Source organism: Apis dorsata, unplaced genomic scaffold (assembly GCF_000469605.1).
Source record: "Apis dorsata unplaced genomic scaffold, Apis dorsata 1.3 scaffold_577, whole genome shotgun sequence".
Taxonomy (NCBI): domain Eukaryota; kingdom Metazoa; phylum Arthropoda; class Insecta; order Hymenoptera; family Apidae; genus Apis; species Apis dorsata.
Genome location: NW_006263787.1, coordinates 43872 through 66448, shown reverse-complemented (window position 1 = coordinate 66448; position 22577 = coordinate 43872). Strand labels below are relative to the sequence as shown.

At 25.5% G+C, this 22577-nt stretch overlaps 4 protein-coding genes across 6 annotated transcripts in view; 2 read left to right on the top strand and 2 right to left on the bottom strand.

Annotated features, from left to right (window-relative positions):
• Positions 1 to 3434, bottom strand: part of LOC102670717 (F-box/LRR-repeat protein fbxl-1) — a 7501-nt gene extending 4067 nt beyond the window's left edge. The window contains exon 1 of one of the 2 annotated variants that reach the window (XM_031513103.1): positions 2802 to 3434. In XM_031513103.1, coding sequence (XP_031368963.1) covers positions 2802 to 2918 — 117 coding nt within the window. In that variant the 5' untranslated portion in view covers positions 2919 to 3434. Of the gene's footprint in view, positions 1 to 2181; positions 2662 to 2801 lie in introns of those variants that run through there. The other variant, XM_031513105.1, reaches the window with a different exon arrangement.
• Positions 3435 to 5602: 2168 nt separating this feature from the next.
• On the top strand, positions 5603 to 19185 carry LOC102670950 (zinc transporter ZIP13 homolog). Its single transcript, XM_006621020.2, has 5 exons — positions 5603 to 6866; positions 15156 to 15266; positions 16572 to 16834; positions 16913 to 17471; positions 17540 to 19185. Exons 1-5 carry the CDS (start codon positions 6647 to 6649, stop codon positions 17713 to 17715), a joined length of 1329 nt encoding a protein of 442 aa, XP_006621083.1. The 5' UTR covers positions 5603 to 6646; the 3' UTR covers positions 17716 to 19185.
• LOC102671081 (nucleotide exchange factor SIL1) lies at positions 18329 to 21697 on the bottom strand. The gene is made up of 4 exons (XM_006621021.2): positions 21337 to 21697; positions 20664 to 20941; positions 20335 to 20594; positions 18329 to 20275 (listed from the first exon to the last, which is right to left on the bottom strand). The coding sequence occupies exons 1-4, from the start codon at positions 21452 to 21454 to the stop codon at positions 19576 to 19578; spliced, it is 1356 nt and encodes a 451-aa protein (XP_006621084.1). The 5' UTR covers positions 21455 to 21697; the 3' UTR covers positions 18329 to 19575.
• Positions 21698 to 22145: 448 nt separating this feature from the next.
• LOC102671229 (nucleoplasmin-like protein) overlaps positions 22146 to 22577 on the top strand; it is a 4427-nt gene continuing 3995 nt past the window's right edge. For both annotated transcript variants that reach the window (XM_006621024.1, XM_006621025.2), the window contains exon 1: positions 22146 to 22518. In XM_006621024.1, coding sequence (XP_006621087.1) covers positions 22497 to 22518 — 22 coding nt within the window. In that variant the 5' untranslated portion in view covers positions 22146 to 22496. The remainder of the gene's footprint in view (positions 22519 to 22577) is intronic.

Sequence of the window (22577 nt, the reverse complement as noted above, 5' to 3'; positions counted from 1 at the left end):
TATATATATATAATTTGTACACTTTTGAAAGATTGAGTCTAAAGTCTATAAAACATAAAAATTGATATACAAAAATATCGGTTGAAAGTTATTTATTATAAATTATATGAGCAATTTGAATTCGCTTTAGAAGAAATAAAGCAGAAAGAGAATACGATGTAAAACAAAAGACAGAATAATTTTATTTTATTTCCATCTTGCTTCGTGTAACGCAAATTCATTTGATTATAATTTAATAAATAAACCTCAATCAATATTTTTATATAACAACTATTTATTTTGATGTTTAAAATAGATTCACTTTCAAAAGTATATCATGAATAATAAAAACAAATAAAATAAAACTAATTCGAAAAATATTTAAACACATTTATTTCCCCTTTAATATGAATAAAAATTATTTTCATTCTTCTCTAAATCAAAGAAAATATAATTATTTTTTTTGTACTTTTTGATTTGTTTTATACTAGACAATCATTTTGTTAAATAATAAAATGTTACAGATTTTCTAGAAATCTGAAATCAGAAATTTGCCAAAATGATATTTAGTTGATGTAAGACTTGGAACTTCTCCGACACGAGACTTAATGTCAAAACAAATTCATGCACGTGATACTTGTACAAAGATATACAAAAATTAAAAAATAAACTATTCGAGTTTCTTTATATAGTTTTCTTATCGTTTAGAATCAATAAATCGGGATTAAAAAAAATAAAATAGAAAGATAACAACCCCTATACCAATAAATATTAAACATTTTTTCGAATACGATTTCATAAAAACTAGATAATATTAAATCGAAAAAATGAAATAAAAGCTAAAAGATAAAAGTTAAAAAACACGTTTTAGTCAAATAATGTAACCAAGCAGGATATTGGATAATTTCTTTCATGATTCCATGACATTTGTAACATTCATTCGATTAATCAAACATAAGATTGAATCTGTATTCTTAACATTTCATAATTTTTATATTAAATCAGAAAATATTTTTGAATAAATTGAATTTTATTGTCATCTTCAATAAAATCTTCGTCTATTCAATAATAATATAACATTAATGTGTTTCTTAATTTTTTCTCAAGCAAAATAGGATAAATTTATTTTTTGTGTATCATCACATTATATAAATTCATATGCAAATGAAACGATGTTTTAAAATATTTTTTTAAATTAATTAAGACGTTTCTTATAAGGAAAAATGTGAATGTAATTAAATAATCAAGTTAATTCCCAGATTTGAATTTAATTGAGAATTAGTCATTAATTGGCATTAATTAAATATCACCAATAAAGTTTCACCAACAAATCAGAAATACGGAATTTTATATTCGATTAATCAAATCAATGAAAAATAAATGTTATCATCAAATTCAAAGGTTATCTAATATCTTATTTACATCTTATTATTTATATAAAAATTACAAATATTGTTTTTTATGATTATATTCAACTAAAATATATTACTTAATTTTTATCCCACAATTTTTGTTTTATTTTTTCTATTTGATATTATTTTTAATTTTTATATTCGACATATTCGACAAAATTTTCAATGTTTACTGATGTATTCACTGTTATCTTTCTATGTTATTTTTAATTTCAATCTATTGATTTCAGAGGATAAAGATATAAAGATATAAAGAGGATAAAGATATAAAGATTTTTAATCAATGATTAGTTTTTTAAGTTTTGTCAATAAATATTACAACAAAAAATTAAATCATTTTTCTTGATAAAACACTTGAATCTTGTTATCTGATTATCGATGTTATTACATTATGATATTAAAGAATCGACTGTTTCGATTAAATAACAAGATGGAATAAATACTACGTCTGAATTTTTTTTTCATATAATTAACAATTCTTGTTTGTAATTCTTGTTTGCTCACTTTCTATCACAAAGGTCATGAATGACTTTCTGCGATAATGAATTTTGTTACAGAAATTGATAACATTTTTTTTAAATACTTTTTTTTTTCTTACAAATCGAATTACGATGCTTCTTCAAATGATTTGTTAAATTATGCAATGACGAATATTTTTACATGAATAGAAGATTGCGGATTTAAAAAAAATCTATGAAATTGCATGCAACAGTTATAAAGTTATTATTACAAAACTTTCCAAACTGATAAAATAAAACTATCGATTGGTATAGTTTAATTAGATAATTACCACTTTTGACACAATTTTTCGATAAATACTAGCACCGATATCCTCTCTAGATATAGCACTTGTGGCATATTCCACGTCCAATTTGTGCCAGGTGCTCATTGTTGAACATGCAATTAATTATCCGTTGAGTTGTACGATCAATCTAAAAAAGAATCACTTTGAACCACACCTTTCGATCCGTATCAAACTATTGAAACCGTATCGGATGTAGAAAGGTCAACGGGAAAGTAAATTTGTTCATGTCAATGTAAATTTAACTCAAAATCTCAAAGCATTGCAAAGATTTAAGAAATGCTCCCGGTTCGAGAACCAATTTGTCAAGAGTTCTCTGATTGACTGGACCACTCTAGGATTCATTTCAAACCGTGTGCAGCTTAATTAGTTATAAATAAAGACAAGCAGTCAGTCAGGTAGTCAAACGAGATAAGAATAGATAGAAGGAGTTAGTAAGTACATTCTAGCAATATCATGTAGAAATTCATCTTTAAGACATGATTTTGACATTTTGCTATTTTTTTAACCAGCACAATGATCACAAAAAGTATGAGTATCAATATAATGAGTTTGTTTAAAATTGTAATTATGATAAGAGATTCTGTTTCTTGAAATTTTTAATTTACCGTATTTGAACGTGTTATAAAGTCCTTAGAATCCTCTTCGAAAGTATTCAGTTGTTGAAGAGCGGTTTCTACACTTAATACGTTCCAATTGGACATTTTTCGTCCAAATGCATCCATGATGAAGATCTATCGATCGATTAAGAACGAATTTAAATATCAAAATATTAGAATTTATATATCTCTTTTTGCATATAATGCAAATACCGATTAAAGTTACACTTTATCATTGCGAACACATTCTCACAATATTGTTTGGTATTTTTAACATATAATGACACTTGAGCATAGAAGATAAAATTTCACATATATAATTTATATAACGAGTATATGGAAAGATATAAATTTCGATGAATTACGGAAATCGAGATTGCATATATTCTTCTTCGTTTTCTGATAAAGGATAAAAGAACAAGTCATCTTCCAATAATAGTTTTTAAACGAAACGAGCTAATATTTATATTATATAATTATTTTATAATTGTGATATTTTTTTGTAATTTTAAGTCAATCTCTTTCTTAAATATTTATCTTTAATTTCGAAACATATGCAACCCGCAGTATTTGCCGAAAATCGATCAGTTCAACCATCGTGATATTAAGTATTCTACGTTCTAGATCGGAGGTGAAAAATGTAACTAAAATAATCTTAACTTTCTGTCGTTCCCTAAAATAGATTCACTGGAGAGCTATGCCACGCAAGGATCCACAGCCAGCAGAGGGCCGAACTTATTGCGGGACTTTTTGAAAATTCGATAACCAAAAACATCCTGAATTCCTATTATTAATATTGCATTTTCATTGCAGTTATTTTTAGATTTAGTTAGATAAAAAAAAATTAAACAATCTTTGATTCCATAATGATTGAAAAATCTGAGATTGATTTATTTTATTATCCAATATTATATATAATATTGTATATTATAATAATATTATAATAAGACAAGAATTTATGATATAAAAAACTATTAAATGTTGATATCTTTTTTTAAAATTATCAGATTTTAATTTTTTATTTTCTTTATAGCTTATAGAAAACAAAATATATGAAAAACAATAAAGAATATATATATATATTTTTTAAGATGGTTTATATCATATATAATAATATGGTTTATATCATTGTAAAAAAAATAACGTATAAGAACCTATAAGAAATATGATTTTGTATTATTTTGATTTTTTAAAGATCGAATTGGAAAAATTTTTTGAATGACAAGCGTAAATGTATGACAGTTGTTGAATATCTTTTTGATTACAAGCCAAATAGATAGCATTTGGCTCAGCGCCATTAGCAATTTGATTAATTAAGGCCATGTATAATGTATGTACATTAACTGTAATTTACTGAATTTTAGACAATGTATATTTACAATGTATTCGATTTATTTATAATTATTTTATAAATATAAATGTTTTTTAAGTGGTAATAATTGATACAAGTTTTTAAATGTTGGTAATACAAAATGTTATATTTAACAATATTTTTTTATTTGTTTTAATTGATTAAAGAAAAGAAAAAAATATTTTTAAAAGATATTTTATACAATATTTTTTGTATATTTGCTAATTTTAATTAAAGATGGCGTTACTAAATTCATTGTTACCAACTGTAGGTGCATTCGAGATGAAGCAGATCTCAGATATATTTGTAACTATAAATGTATAAATATAAATAGTTATTTATAATTTGTTATATGCGTTTATTAAATATATATATAAAAAATATATATTATATATATATATACATATATAATAAAGTAAAAAAAGGCAAACAAGGTATAAATCAACCGGATATTTTTCAATAATTATTTATACTTTTATAATCAATTAACACTTTACCGGATAGAAATCTCAGTTTTCATTTAATCTGGTCTTTGCGAATAGCTATACAATAGCAATATGTTATCAGTAATGTTCATTCTTTCCGTTCTTTGTTTTCAGATTCATTAAACTTATCAGTAATAGGTATTGATAGACAATTGTTATCTAACAATAAGGAAAAGTATATGTTTATACGTTAATCGATCATCAAAATGGCGATTGCAAAAGTGGTGTTTCGCAATAGATCGTAACAAATTTACTTTAACACACTACGAAAAAAATAATTTTAAGTGAATCATGTGTTCATTTTTATTTTTAAAAATAATATAATTACTTTCGTACTATTTAAAAATCGGATTTTTATTTTAATTATTGTCATTAAAATATATTAATAATTAATATTAAATAGTGCAATAAAAATATTAAATATCATTCCAACGAAATTAATTATCATATTTGTCATATGGAAGCCATTTTGCACAAAATTGGAATATAATTGGTATTCAATACTTTGAAATATCAATATAATATTAATTCATTTTAATATATAAAAAAATATTACAAATTTTATCTCTTTTTTATCATCAAATATTATCATTAATTATTTAAATATTAAAAATTATATTTTGATTTATTTTATATTAAATTTAAATATATGTATATATAAAGATTAGCCAAGAAGCACAGCAGCGCCTCTATCGATTTCAATATTCAATAATGTTGAAAATGAATTTTCTTTTTTTTATATAATTAATAAAATTTTTTCAAATATTGACTTTTGTTTTAATTAGTATGTAATTAGTTGTTTTGTTATTGATTTGCATTAAATTTGTATTCCTTGTTTTTTTCTATTTTTTCTTTTTTATTCTTTTATTCTTTATTTTTCTCTCTTACTCAAAGCAGATATATTGTCCATCTCTGTATTAAGTATATATAGTGACTTGGTGGAGCGCTTCAGTAGCTATAAAAAGGATTGCCTTCGTTATAATACGCATTAGCTGTTGAACATTGTGACGAATGGGTGTTATTATACATTATTTGTTAATTAACAAAACAAGATAAATATAAAACAAAATAGAGTAACAATATTGCAATTCTAATTGTAAATTAGTGATATGACACGCTTGTTGTATTCTTACACCACGAATTCGAAGAAACATAACCAAAAATATACGAACTGAAAACATATATTGTGTGTCATTGTGTAATCGTGTTTATCAGTAGTGGCGGTAAAAGTGATTATTCCATTTCGTCAGTGATTATACAAATTTTTCTGAAGTTCAAAATATTTTCATTAAAAATATAAAAAAAAATAGAATTACAAAAATACAAAAAAAAGAATTTTTTTTTCTGGTAATATTTTAAAAACTTTATTTTTTTTTTCTATCCTTATTTCGGTGGTATGAAATATTATAGCGAAAAATACGAATTAAATAAGCGAAAAGAATTATAGTGAAAAAACAAAATCAAAATAAAAGAAAAAAACGCAAGAAACAGTGAGATCTTCTAAGAGTGAAACAATAACATAAACAATTATCCTGATATTTATCATTGACAGTTCTTATCCCCCGCATTGCGGCGGAAAATAGCAGAAGGCTTGATTTGATCGACAAGATCGACGACAGTAGTAGAGGCGGCGACCGCCTGATTTGTAGCGTCCGTACTCAGTCCTCAGTGTAGGCTAGTCGGGCGCTTGGTAGTCGTTGTCTCGACAAGATCTTCCAGTTTATTTTCTTGATAAATCTTCTTCTCAAAGAAATTTCATTGTTTGAAAGATTTTATATTCATTAGTGTTATTTATTGACTATTAATCAGTGTAAAAATATAATTATTTTCTTAAAAGTATTATTGAGAGAGGTTATCTTTGAATAAACAAACTATAAAGAAAATTTGTTGTGATTTGTTTATTATATTTCGTTTACGACGATTTTGAATCAAGTAATTAAGACAGAACTAAAGAATTAAAAAGATCAATAAAATTTAAAGAATTTTGACAAACGAAATATTTGATTCACGACATAAACATGGCGGCAAACATGTGTATACAACAAAATTGTACCGACTCGACCGGATTTCTGTATGAAATGATTACACAAGAAATGTGGATACCATGGCAAACTACAGTAGAATATTTCGATTATACATGGCTGTTTTCTTTACTTGGAAGTACTATGATTGGATTAACTGGTATTTTTCCACTTTTGGTCATCCCCATAGAAGAAGGTGCTGATATAAAAACTGGAGGTAATATAATCAATATTTTTTTTTTTTTTAATAACACCTAAAGATTCTCTTTTCCTTCGTTGTCATGTTATTTTCTTTAGTCAGCATGAGCCTACATGATTCACATGGAATCATAGTGTTTTTCTGCTACGGGGGATTCTGACAATCGCTAAGGGAGGTTATGTGTACATTTAAATGCGCACGCGGGAAATAGCTTCACATAGGTTAGTACAGATGATCTGTACCAATGAATTGATTTTGTTACTTACGATATATCTATGATTAATGGGACTTGCTTCTTTGATTTTAAAAAATTTTAAATATAAATGTTTTTAAATTTGCATATACGTGTGGATTTATGCAATATATAAATAAAGTTTACAATAAAAATCTTCGATATTAATTAATTTAATTTTATAATTAAATGTAATCATATTTTATTTGTTGATAGATTAAATTATTAGTAATAATTAATCAAATTAATTAATGATATTTTATAAAATTATTTTTTAATTTTTTCTGAATTGCAATAAAAAGATAAAAATATATATATATATATGTGCATAGTATCTTAAATAATATGCATTGATAATTAATTATCACATGAAACTATATGTTTCTTTATGATAAGTAGAATAAGGCTTAAAAAATGAATAAATACTTATCTTTATACGTTAATTAATTTTTTTTGTTAAATATAATTTCATGTAATTTAATTATTTAATGTCACTATTATTTGCAAATATTTGATAAGAAAATTATAAATAATTTTACAATTTTTTTTATGCTTTTTAATATATCCAATCATTTTAAATGAAATGATTTTAAATAAAAACAATAAACAAACGATAAATTCTAAAAACATAATATTGTATCTGAAATTCAATATTTTATATTTTTAAGAAATATAAAATATTGTGTCTGAAATTCAATATTTTATATTTTTAAGAAATATAAAATTAACTAAAAAATTAAGAAATATAAATTCTATAATCTAATTGTATTCATATCAATGTACATAACAGAAAATCATTTCGCGTAATTTCATTGAAAATTATATCGTGTAATCGATTGAAATAAATCGAATTGTTCAAAAAAGAAGAAAAATAGTTCAAAATATACTTTTATTTTTACGCTATTTTTTCAACTTTTGTGAAATTATTTTTTAAAATATACAAAGATAATTGTTTTTTGTCTGTTTCTAAAGAAAAATATGTGAATTTTCGGAAATTAATATTGGCACATTATCTCAATCTCATTTATTTATATTTTCTTTTTTTTTTTTTTTTTATTTGGAAAAAATCATATAATTTTAATATACACGAAATTTTCGTATTTCTTGAATAATACCGCAGAGATAAAAATAATGATGTATTATTATATTAGTTCTTTTGAATGTTCAAAATAAAACACAATCACAAGAAAAGATAATCACAAGCAAGATATGCTGCGCATATTATTTGCTATATCGCTTCGTATTTCGTCTTCCCCGAAACGTAATTTTTCTACGAAATAGATATATATATTTATTAAATCAAAATATTTCTATTTGTTTTAATTGTATCAATGAAAAATGTTTTCAAGAACTGTTTTTCTTCTTAATTTTTAAATCATTTTAAATTTTAAAATCATAAGATTTTTCTTAGATTATTTCGTTCTGATCATAACAGTTCAAAATTAATTGTAATCTTTACAACAAATGATAAGTTTTTTAATCAACATTTATATTTATAATTTTCTTTAATTGTAACATGATAAAATTTCGAAAATGCAGACACAATAGAGGATAATATTCATTGCATTCTTATATATGAAATGTATTAATAGAATCCATGGTCTGTGCGAAGTTACTTGTTCCACGCCAATGCAAGCAGGTAAGGTCGTAAAACTTGCATCTAAGTACGCATATTTCAACAATGAAATTATAAGAAACCAGTTTTTTAAATGCAAATTTAATTTTTTTACATATTTTTTTACAATTTTTATACATATCATGTTTTAAGACGAGAAAGATAAGAATAGAAAAAATATGAACTTTCTTTTTATTTAATATTTTCAGTTAATTTTTTCTTTTTTACTTTTTAATTTATTTTTAATTTTTTAATTTTTAAATATAGAAGATTAAAATAATTAAATTGGGAAATCTCTCTCCGAAGTATTATTGTTTTATTTTCAATAAGAAAAAGTAAAAGAATAGGATCGAAAGAGAGAAATCTTGTTTTTAAATTCTCGAAAAATCGACTAAAGCCTGTTTCGAATTAAAATGTCAAATTGTAGCATAAATAATAACATGAGTAATAACATTTGAATCGTGTGAACGAGAAATATATAGAGTTTACATGTGTAAATAACGCTATAGCACATAATATAATACGAAGGTCATGGAACCTGTTAGCACAGTGGAGAATACGAATGAATTTTCCAATTCCTTCGTGAGACATATACTATATATATGTGTGTAAATATGTGTATGTATGTGTGAATGTGTATAATATTGTTTTAATCAGTTTAAGAAGAATTCAAGGACATGTAGTAGTTAATGCACATGTCTTTCAAATAATTCTAATGTTTCTTCATTGGACATTATGTTGAAATTAGTTGAAATTATATGTTGAAATTAGAAAGTATTATGTATGTCAACTAAATATTAACATAGTTTTATTTATTCTTTCATACTTTTTGCAAATGTATTTCTTCTTTGCATAAAGATACCATCACTGAATTATTCCTATAGGCAAGTTTGAAATTTTTCTATCGTCTCAGTTCGTTAACTTCTCTTTTAGAATAGGCTTGTTGGCCTTCACGTGCACACATACGCACGTCTATTCATTTCTCTATTGAAACTAGTTAAATAAGATTCCAAAGGACCCTTGGGTTACGAAGGGTATTTCAGAAATTCTCTCATTGGAGAAGGAACGAAGCATCTGTTGCAGCTGGCTTTCACCAACACCTTTGATTATACCTGGACGCAAAGAAGGGAAACTGTGAAAATAAATCGATACGTTACTGCGCATACGCTACATATTTTTCCAATGAAAACTCCTAAATGATATTCTTAAAGTAATTTTTACTTTTATTTTTTCATCAATAGTTTTTTGTGATGATGATTCACATATAAAATTTACGTGTAAAAAATAATCGATAATTATTGAATTCTTTAAATAGTAAATTATAAACAGCAGAACTGAATTTATTTACGTTTCTAATAATATGATTAATTTCTTAAATCTTATAATTTTTAATGAATTTTTTTTTCTTATTTATAACTTAAATAAAATCTTTTCTTCTTTCTGTTCTTTTTTAATATTTCATTATGACATAAATTATATATTTGCTTATTGATCAATTTAATCGTTGCATATGGTCACCGGAATTTGCGAAGAGTTATTCATATTTTTCTTTTTTGTTTTATTAAATATATACAGAGATTAAGAAAAACATCTTATTTATATTACGAAACTGTAAATCGAATAATGCAATTCTATAAACCAATTTTCTGCTATTCGATCGGACTACATTCTCGTTTACATGTATCTTCTCGATCCTTCGATTTTATATATCTTATACAGCCTTTCTACTACACGGATCCTGTTACTGAAATAATTTTTTATATTGTCATCACTATTTTAATTTTATCAGTTATGCAAATCATTTACAAAAAATGATTTTAAAAAATTCATGATCTTGATTTTATTATTATAAAAACAATTGAAATTTACATAAGAAAAAATTCAGTTTAGTATCTTCAAAAATTAACATATCTATGTTAGCCTTCTATGTCGTCATTAGTTCATATAGAATAAAAAGATTGTTAAGGACAAATCTGGAAATCATCGCATGGATGGCATACGAAACGACACTTCCCCTGTTTTAACCGAGGGAACGACTGTTCTGGAATGAATCTATTATCGAGCGGGTCTTGCTGCTCTACCCACGAATTGCACTCACAGATGTGTCCTCTATTTTTTTTCGTTCGATCCGATCACGATTGCACTTTAAATGACATCGTCTTTCCAATGAACAATTTTATTAACTATAATACTTAATTTCTTTAAATGCTTTCATATACCATTCGATCGATTTTCCTATTTTAGAACTACGCGAATATATACGTTCCTAATATATATGTTCAAATGACGCCAAGATGAATTCCTTTATTCAATATTTCAATATTTCTTAATGAAATTCAAAGCGAGAACGTGATGAAATTTATTTTTCCTTTATTTTCTTTATTTTCCTATTGACTTTAGAATACGTACTTGTTATCTTGTTAGTCATTTTATCGATGATAATTAAGAAATTGCGTTCTTAAACGATTCGTTGGACAATTAGAGTTGCAATTTAACGAGTGCTTTAATACTATTTCCAGACTCGTGGCCTGTTATCGTTCTTTCTATATATTTATCATTATATTATTTTTAATATATTAACTTGTTTATTCTTATATTATGTTCAAATAAAATAACCAGCAATACTTGAATAATATTTATTTTGTATAATTATGCAAGGAATCGAAAAAAATGTTATTTTCCATATTTGTAATTGAGTAGACTTGTTACAATTGCCAGATGTTTTGTCACGCGTTCAGAGAACAATTATTAATATTAGTAATCACAAAAAAAATTTTTCTGTAATTTTAACGAACGGTATTTGTTTGAAATTAAAAATCGCGAAAAATCTATCATTTATCTTGAGTAATTATCAATAAAAATGATATATCCGATAAAAAATAAACGACATAATAAATAACATTGATATTGTATTATTCGATTCTCGATACGGTATCAAATTAGTTGATAACTTTGAGCGATATTATAATTCCAGCTACTACTTTTTACTATTATACTCATTCTACAAAATATCTATATTTGATTTTTTCAATAGTATTTTTACAAGATCATGTTTGCTCAGTAAGATATTTATAAATTATTTATCATTTATTTATAAATATTCTAATTATTGTAATTTTTTCTTTTCTTCTTTTCTACGCTTTGCTTCAAATTTAAATTATTTATATATTCATAAAATTACAATCGATATTTTAATTTATACAACTTCTCATACTCTAATTAAATATATACAGCAAGTAAAAAATTAAAACTAACTTTGCAATGTTGTTTTGATATTTCATCATAAAAGTATCACGAGTCAAACGATTCTAGGAATTCTTTATTGGAGTAATAAATCGAGATACATATGCTTTGATGAATGCTTTTGATGCTTTGATTAGCATGAAAAATATAAATAGAAGAATAGAAATAAAAATTTTTTCTTGACTTACTTTTAATCGAATGAATGCATGCTGATGATAATATTTATTAATACATTATCGTATAATGAATTCCAAAATTCCGAATCGTAAATTTATCAATTCGACGTCAACTTATTTTTTTTTCATATTTATTTCAAATTTCTTTTCTGGATACTGTCTTTTATATGTGAAATGTCTTTTTTTAATCAATTCACAGAAGATCATTTCTAGAAATAGAAGAAAATTATAAATAGCGGGAAATTACGTTGATATATATTTGCAGTTCATGCTCTTTGGTGTATTTTTTATTGAACGTTTAAAATTAGATTACTGTAGCTTAAGAAGCTTATATTGCAGGGAATTTTGCAATCATGATCTTCTCGAATGCTATTTCGATATCGATTTCTTTATGATACTCAATTATGATAGAAAATTGTTATTCTTTCGTAACTATCCTAAAATGGATGGTTAAACTATTATTTTCTTTATCCTAAAATTTCTCTTATATACAATTTTTGAGTGAAAGTTTAAACTCTATTATAATATTATGCGAATTGCATAATCTAACCTGCGAAACGAGCTCACGTAACTCAATACCATTAAAAAATTCAAGAGATCATGCCTATTCATACAAGTCGAAAAAGCAAATATTTTAATAATATTTTTTTGAAGAAATGCGTGAATTGAATCATCAAAAAATAGTTTATTAATTTATATTTTATTTAATATTGATTTTATCTAATGATCTATTTAGATGAACGAAGAATATTATATTTTTCGGGAAGTTTTTTTTTTAGATAAAATGGCATTCGTTTAAAATAAAAAAAGAATCTTTCGTTCTTCTAACTTGTAAAATTTTAGGTTAATTGATGATTCTCGAAATATCTTGCTCATTGATTTCTTAAAAAGTATGATTCCGAGAAAGAGTCTTTAAAATTTCAGGTCAAAAGCTGTTTTTTGAAGAATATTCTTAAATTTCGTTAATTTTAAATTTGAGAAAAAAATGCTCAATATCATATATTTAAAAAAAATGCAAATTTAATTGATTAGACATGACCTTTTAATTATCACCAATGTAAAATGGTTTTTCCATTATCGTAGTTGTGTCATTGTTGATTTTACTGTTTATGATTTATTGTTTTGTCGTCAATTTGTAAAACTGATGTCAACAAAACACTTTCACGATTTTAATCATAGCGATTAAAAATGTATACAACTTTTTTCTTGATTACCAGAAAAATAATGATCAACAAATATTTAATTTCAACGAAATGTTAATGTAATTTTAATTTTTAATTTCAAAGCATTACTTATAAGACGTGTGCAATATGTAAATATTTTAAAATCAAGAGACATAATAAAATTTATTGACTGTTATATCGATTATGAAATCAGCGCAAAGTTCATAATATTAATAAGAGAAATATACATATATTATTATTCAAAAGCAGAGTTTGTATATCGTTAAAGAGAATGTCTGAACTCTTGAAATGTTATTTATACATTTAACTTAGATAAAGAAAAAAATTGATATTGTTCTACTCCAATTAACTTTTAATCGTTTGATTTAGTGTTAATGTATATAATGTTCTTAACATCTTAACACAATTTTCAATTTAACTTTTCAACTTGAATAATATAGACATTGATGTAGATATTATATTACATATATTTAATGATTAATAATAATTGGATTTTTTAATAAATATATAATTAGCAATAATAAAAAAAAATTCCATAAAGAATCATTCAGTAAATTTCAAAGCTTAAATGAGTTGAAACAAGCAGACGTATTTATCGTATAGAATAATTAACATCATAATAATGTAGATTGTTCATCGTGGTGTAGAAAAATTAATTAAGAGTACATTGACCGTTATGAATACAGACTTGTCTGTTATATTATTATCCTCCTTCAGAAATTCTTTTCTCATTACTTTCTCTTGTATCTCATTCAACAAATATAAGTGCAAACGTTTTAAAATCATTGAAATATGAATATTTAGAAAATTTCTACTATTTAATAAAAATAGAGAAGAAAATTTAATTATCTTTCTTTAGAGATCTTTTCTTTAAGATCGAGACAATAGTAATTATCTTATCTATTTTTTCGTTCAATTTTTAATAAAAATTATATTACTTGACGATAGCAAGATTTAAGATCGATAAGTAATCCGTATTACATACAAGAATTCTCGGATATCTATTCGAAATTACGATTAATTGTTGAGATACTGCACACATAACGATAGTGTAATAAAATTCGATTCATCCTTTTTAGGAACAAAGATAGCAAGTTTTACATAATCATCAACGTAATAAGATGGATCGCGAATTACAGACAGAAAGGGGCTCAAGTACAATCCGATTCAATTTCGACGCGCTTTCTACTAACACAAATATGGAAGTATATATACAAATAATTGGCAATCTGGTTAGTAAAACGAGATATCGTTTAATTAAACGAATGATATATACCTACGTTAGATAATGTTTAGATAAATTTCAATCGTAATTGAGTTTTCTTTGATCGGAAATTCAGATAGCTTTATTTTTCCACGCGAAAAGATTAACAATATTTATCTTATAATCGCATGCTTTCTTTTTTTCTTATTAAATTCGCTTTTCCTTTAAGGAATTCAATATCTTTTAAAGGAAAGGAAATAAAAGTTAGGTTATATTTCAAAAAGAATCAATGCTCCATGTGTTTAACTCTGTAATTTATCAGTTCTCTGCAGGAAAAATCACCCACGTTTTTCATACTTGCACGCATGAATGCGTGTGCGTGCGTAGGACGAGGTCCAGAACAATTTTCTAGAACATCTTTAATCTGTTAAATTCAACTTCCTACACTTTTTAGTACAATGACATACAATCAGTTTGTTCATGTTTAATTCTATCTACAATTTCATAAATTTTACAGCAAAATTAATTATAATATATATTAATAATCCATTGCTTTATTCTATTATTAAATTTCGCTAATTCAATTTATTATAGTTTACGACTCTTATTGATCATTTCTTTTTTTAAAGAATTTGATGTTATTTCTGTTACAGATAGCTCTGGTACGCTGAAAATATTACTGAGCTTTGCAGTTGGTGGTCTTCTTGGCGATATCTTTTTGCATTTGTTACCAGAAGCATGGAAGACCGGCTCTTTGAACAAAGGTAATGAAAATACTAAACGAGAATCTGAGAATCGTTGAAAACAAGATTGTGTATTTAAATAACGCAGATGAAAAGAATCAGAGAGGCAAAGAGTCGGCAATAAATTATTATCAACTGGTAGCTCGTCCTTGTTTGCAATATCGTGCCATAGAATGGCAACGGAGGCGTTACGCGATTCATTGGAATATGAATCACATATGATAACGGACGAGTTAACTGCGATATCTACATGAACAAACTTCAAATTTCTTTTCAGACTTCAGACAACATAAAAATTTATCATTGTTACACACGATAATTGTTAAATCACTATCACGTTATTATTATTTTAAGATTTCAAAATTGTATTGAACTTATGTGTATTCCTCGTCACTTTCAACCTAAACATTTTCCGAATATCTCGTCAAATATGTTTCTTAGTCATATAAAAATCATGATGAACGAAATCGTTAAGAAATTCAAAATAATGCAAAAATTATCAACGTTAGAACTAACAACGTTTCCAAAGCAGTTTCTAATTTAAGAATACTTGACATGTTATTGACTAAAGATTACGTAATGGATACAATAACTTATTGAACTATAAAGTGTGCAAAAGGTCACATGTTATATGAAAGATATCAAAAAGTTATACATCTTGAATGATGTTATTCTAAAAGATCTTCGTGTTTATTGTGTGACAGTTGGATCGAAGGACAAATGAGTTTCGAGAAAAACATGTATGCAAGAATGTTAAAGATTAAGTTGAGGATGTCAATGGATCAATCGATCGGCACAATATCTTCTTATTCATGAAGAAACGTGACTAATCTCTCTTCCTCTTTATATCGTTAAAAACGTCGTTGCAAGATACGGCTAACTGCTTTTATTATTTTTGCCTTGATAAGTTTTTCATTTATTATGTTGTATTTTTGATTTTATTATACACGACTCGTATTGAATACGTAACTATATGAATTTCTTTTCAATCGGAAACTGTATATCTAAATTGTAATAACACCATTTAAGCTTCAGGCTATAATTCATCATATTAGATCTATGCTAAGCGTGACTCAAGGCGATCCTTCACCTCCGTCGACTGCTTTGTGAACGGTTCAAACGATGTTCTGAAACCCTATTGTACTTCAGTTGCAGATTTCAATTGCCAACTGCCCTCTCCTAAATTAAACTGGTTCATTCCTAATCCACCTACAATTTCTCAGTCACTTTTGTTGTCCTCTATTTTTATAGATGACCGTGCTGAGTTTAAAATTGCATAGATCTGTAAATTATATCTTTTCGATTACAAAATTATTTTTGTTTCAGCAACGGATGCTGTTCATCCGACTCCTGGTCTATGGATACTAGGAGGCTTTCTGATATTCGTTATAGTGGAAAAGCTATTTGCCTTCGAACAAGAAGCTGAAAGCGAAGATATTTCTGCGAACAATGCGAATTTGACCGATAAAATTAGTGATGAAACTGAAAAAAAAATAGAGAATAACAATTGTATCAATTTGATTGAAAGTAATTCAAAGAATGGTTTCTCAAAACAATTTATCAATGACTTTTCAAAAATTATTAATGAGGTAATTTCCTTGATTCTATAAAAATGATTAAATTATTTATAAACATGGCATAGTTATTATTTTGTATTATTGTTATAGGTACAGCCCTTCTTGGAAAAGAAGAACGGATATTCTCAATTGCCAAACGGTTACAAAGATGTACACAAGAATGGCTTTGTTACTAATGGCATCAAGCCAATATTAATGTGTGACAAACTATCAAATACTCTGAAAGGTTTGCCATTAGATGAAGCAAAAGATTGTTTGAAGAAACTTGCAAAAACTAATGGTTTCTCGACTGATCTGTTAAAAGATTGCTCTAAGAAAGATAATCCAGACAACGTTTCTGATGATAAACAGACTGTTAAAAAGGAAAAACCGAAACATATAACAGGCTATCTTAATTTGATAGCCAATATTATAGATAATTTTACTCATGGATTGGCTGTGGGTGGTTCTTTCCTTGTATCTTTTCGTTTAGGTGTTCTCACTACGTTTGCTATTCTCATACATGAGATTCCTCACGAGATCGGCGATTTTGCGATTCTATTACGCAGTGGATTCAATAAATGGGATGCTGCGCGGGCGCAGCTTCTTACTGCTAGTGGTGGTATTTTTGGGGCCATGTCAGCTGTATTTTTTTCTGGTAGCGAAGTTGGTAAGTAACGTTTCTTTAAAATTATCAAAAACAATTCAACATATTCAATGTTTTTAATTTTTTTTTAGGAGCAAAAACGAATTGGATATTACCTTTCACTGCGGGTGGTTTTCTACATATCGGCATGGTGACCATTCTACCTGAACTGCTTAAAGAAACTAGTCCTAAAGAATCTTTGAAACAATTAGTCGCATTAGTTTTTGGTATTATTATTATGGCAATTTTAACAATTCTTTGCGACTAATAAGTTATTTCTTTTTGCAATAAAGTTAGCAATTTGTTGATGTATATTGTCACGTATCGAGTATAATTTTTTTTTTTATATATTAATGTCTCTTGATACGTGTACGAACAAATAATTCAAATTTGCCATAGAAAATTTTATCATGTAATACTTATTGCTCAATCATGGTGCATCTACGCCGAAAAATGGTAGAGACGAGGAATGACGGTTAATGATTAACCAAATTCCTGTATAAATTACTCAATTTTTGTACTGAGTTTAGTTTGAAACAGCACTTCATAATTATCTATATATTCAGAACGCAGTTACTATTTTTACATTTTATCTAATTGTTATGTTTAAATTGCTCTTTAGAAAACTTTTCTTTAGGAATTGCATTTCGTTTTCATGTCAGTAATTTATATCTTTGAATATTGATTACAATAGTAATATTAGTTACAATAGTTAACATTATTTTTTTAATAGTAAAAAACATTTAAAAAAAAAAATCTGAATTATTTTTATATACTTCAATTGTTTATTAGTAATTTGATATTATCGAATTATATTGTTATATCAAAAATTACTGTTATAAACTTGACATAGTTTATACGTGAATATACGTATGTTCCTCCGTAAACTATCGAAAACATGTTATATAAAACGTCATTCCGTTTCTATATCAACTTACTTTGCACTTAAACTTTGTTATTTAGGCGTTACTGTAAAACCAGTATTGACTTTCATGTTGTAAAACAGATCATCATGTACATAATGTTTATGCTTCCTTGTTTACTGTTAAAAAAAATTTTGAAATTCCAAAAAAATTTTGTAAATTACGCACAGAAAGATAAATGTATTTTCGGATACATGTATCGGTTAGTACGATACGTGCATTCTAACAAATGTATATTTTATGTTCCTACAATGTATTGTAAATAATATATTGCATTCTCTATCATCTTATTATAAAAGCAACAAAAAACATATTCTTAAAGATATATATATATATAAAAGTTTGTATATCAAATCACAACAGAAACAATATGCAACAAATATTATGTAAAATCTGTAAAATTGGTATGTAGATATAGCGTCACTGTATTTAATAAAATTTGAGAAATTAAAGGCAAGTATTTTAGAGGAATTCGCGAATTAGATCAGATATTGAATCTAAGGAGATTCCATCTTATTCTCCGTAAGTTTATATATTATTTAAGGATTTTATATATCGAGCAAAATAAACGCAATCCTTGTACTTAAAGGATTATTCTTTCACAACAAAACACTTGATAGTGTCTTTTTTAAGCACGTGTAAATAGAAATTCGGAACGTATGAAACTAGTTCAACCGGCAACTAGTTTAAACGATTCGGCAAGTATATTTTCTATAAACTATGACTACACGAGAGGAAATCGTTCATATGTAATCATTATTATTTGTAAATAAAGTATTTTATTCTATATAATATAATAATTTAATATACACAGATCTTGGAATCATTTTTTTTCTATACAATATAAAGATATATGATATAAAATAATTTATTAAATAATCTTTTCTAAACACAATAAATATAACATTCTCAATTTATTAAGTAAAGAACTCAAATATCTTAGTACTATATGTACAAGAAAAATTCCAAATTTGACTATATACATACATTCATCTTATAATACATTATATTTGTATTCAACTTAAAACTATGTTACCAAATTTATATTTAGTAACGATTTTTGTAGAATATCCATTGATATTCAAAAGTATCTATGCCAAAAGAATTTCATTACACACAAAACTTTGTACAATTATAACTTCACGACGCAAAATAAATAATCATACTGTCTTTACACACATTTAATTTCATTTTTTTTTTTTTGTTCATAATTCATCACGCGAATTTCCAGTTGTTTGAAGTTTATCCATTAATAAATTCAAGTTCTGATAGAAATTCAATAAATGCCGAATAATAGGAAGCAATTCATCTTTATTTTCTCTAAACCGATCAATACAAATAGGAGCAATTGTAATCATGCTATCAGAAATAGTTTCAAGAAATTCATAATTATCAGTCCTCAATTGATCATTATGTTCACCTTTAAAACTTTCTATCATTAAATTGCTCAAATGATTACAATATTCATATGTTAATAATTTTTTTTCAATATCTGCAGTTGCATATGCTTTTATTTTTAATTGTTGATTAGCATCGGTAATTTCATTTAAGTTCTGTCTCTCTATAATTAAATCGTTAATCAATCTCATAACTTTTATTTGTACTTGCAACTGATCATCAATTAAAATTTTTCCAAATATTTCTACTCCTCCATGATCAATCCACACTTTTTGTGCTGCTGGAAACTGTCTTATTAAAGCACTCAAAGCAAAGAGACATCTTGATTTTATTTCCATTTTATTATTTGTAGATAATATATGTAAAAGTTTTTGAACAAAATCATTTTCTAGAGCTTTTAATTGTACTTTAGGATTAGATTGAACAGCTGCACCCAAAAGTCTTAAAGCTTCAGCCTTTATTTCATTGTTTGTTCCATTGAGACATGGAGATATAATTTTATTCATGCTATAATTAAAAAACTATAAAAAAACTATCCAAATATTAAAAAAAAAATTAATACATACCCTTGCATATCAGCAAAAACTTTGGCATTATCAATTTGATGAAGTAGATATTCTAGATTATATAAAATATCCAAAACTTCTTCTGTTTCTGCAGTTGTTAAAGTTCCCATGGTAATTGCATTTTTATGAACATGAAACTTTTGAAAATAATTGTTTAACAATTCTGAATCAGTTGTAATATTTATTTCAAGTGCTTTAAATTCTTTTTTCAAAGTTTCATAATCTTTAAACTTTTTTTTTATCTGTTGTGTATGTTCATCCTAAAAATAATTTAGAAATATTATTTCTTATTGATTAGTTATATACTGATTATAATTAAAAATAATTACATCTAGTTCTGGAATATTTTCTCCACTATCTTGTTTAATTTTTTTTAATCTAGCTTTCAATTCTTCAATTGGATGATGAAACAAATTAGATTTTTCCGTAGGATCTTTTTCTTCAAAAATTGCTTTTTCAGGATGTAATGTTAGAGAATTTATATTAGAACTATTCAAATTTTCACTTAAATCTTTTTCTTCAACATCTTCAGAATCCATTAATTTAGCTTCTGTTACTCCAGTTTGAAAATTATGTCGTACATGTAATCCTCCAGGTATTGGTGTACCTAGTGAATAATTTAAAAAAAAAGATAATAATAAAACAATAAATTGAATTTTACATAAATACGTAATTAAAATGTCAAAGCAAAATTTATTTGCACCTTTAAATAAAATTTTATGTACGTTACTGCCGTATATAATTTATGACTTATCAAATTTTAGTATATTGTATATATTTTAAATAATAAAAGATATTATATTCATATAAAAATTATTATAAAATTAATGAATTTAGAAGAAAAATGGTTTCTCTTTAAAAATCATTTATTTATTTATTTTCTCATAAAAAACCGCGATGTCAAATTTGACTGACGTGGTCTTAGGAAGAGCACACAATGAGTTGCGTAAAAAAGTAGTCCCAAAACGTACGTATAACGAAATTAAATGAATATTTACTTACCTTTTTTCACAGTTTGCCATTCTCGAGTTGGAACAAATGTTGTTTCATTTTTTTCAATGTCTCCAAAAATCGTTGGTAACAAAAGTAAACAAGTTAGAATAATCATATTGGCTTGCATTTTTATCAGTTCCTGTGGTTGACTATAACTTCTCCCAAAATACAATTATGATTTTTCATAAAATTGTCAAAAATCTCTTAGAGAATTTTCATTAACTATATTATAGAAATTATTTTATTTATATAAACTTTTTTCATTGTGCTATTATTCAATTTAAGTATAATTCACGTGTTGCGTCCGATATTTATGCAGTCAGTATGTCAATGTTAGTTTCATATCTTACCACCAGGGCTTACATAGACTAATAGTCGTTAAGTACAACGTTGCCAAATTTTTCATTTAAACCCTATTGTTATTCATTAATCTTTTTGAAATAATTTTTTAAAATTAATATATTTCATAAAAAAATATTTTTCTTTTATTTACTTTTTTATTTTATTTACTTTTTAATATAAACAATTGTAATAGTTAATTTTTTTTATAATTTTCTTTTTTTAAATAAATATGATAAATAATTGCATTTTTTACTATTCTAAAAATTATAAAAATTATAAATTTTCTATTAAAAATTTTAAAATCAATAGTTCTTTGAATAAATTATTATTAATCAAATTTTCTATATTAATATCAAGTAAAGAATAATTAATTTCTTTATTCCAATGTCTGCTTTTTAAGAAATAATTTTTGCGTTTAATTTTTTATTATTTTTTACAATTCTTAAATTTAATATTCAAAAAAAATTATAAAAAATCTAAAATTAAACAATTGCATTTTTATTTAATTTATTTCTTTAATAATCGGGGTAAATAATACCCTTCATAAGCCTTCAGTGTAGTTTGTGATATTAGATGGCAACGCTGTTCAGAATAGTTGAAAGTGCATCGACCAATCAAAGGAAAGAACGTATTCTAGGCGCGCAAGGCTGAGTACGCGAAACTCATTTGCTACGCGTTCATCTAGCACGTGCGACCACTGTTCTTCGCGCAGTGACCGTTGTGCGCGCGGCGTCTTTAGCTTCTCTACTCTCGTTCGGCACGCACACTCCAACGGTGTCCTTCTATACATCCACTAACGAGAATCCTTTAATATCAAGTCGATCGTCATGGCGGAAGAGTATCTTTATGGTAAATATCAGAAGCCGTGTTATTGTGAACGTTGTGGCTCCTTTATTTTGTTGCGCACG

Bases quoted from the DNA above. Each gene is read 5' to 3' on its own strand.
- LOC102670950 (XM_006621020.2), top strand. From the start codon at position 6,647: ATGGCGGCAAACATGTGTATACAACAAAATTGTACCGACTCGACCGGA. The intron at 16,835-16,912 runs GTAATTTCCTTG...TTATTGTTATAG, and splicing joins TTTCAAAAATTATTAATGAG to GTACAGCCCTTCTTGGAAAA. The intron at 17,472-17,539 runs GTAAGTAACGTT...ATTTTTTTTTAG, and splicing joins TTTTTCTGGTAGCGAAGTTG to GAGCAAAAACGAATTGGATA.
- LOC102671081 (XM_006621021.2), bottom strand. From the start codon at position 21,454: ATGCAAGCCAATATGATTATTCTAACTTGTTTACTTTTGTTACCAACG. The intron at 20,942-21,336 runs GTAAGTAAATAT...ATTATTCACTAG, and splicing joins ATGGCAAACTGTGAAAAAAG to GTACACCAATACCTGGAGGA. The intron at 20,276-20,334 runs GTATGTATTAAT...TTTTAATTATAG, and splicing joins GTTTTTGCTGATATGCAAGG to CATGAATAAAATTATATCTC.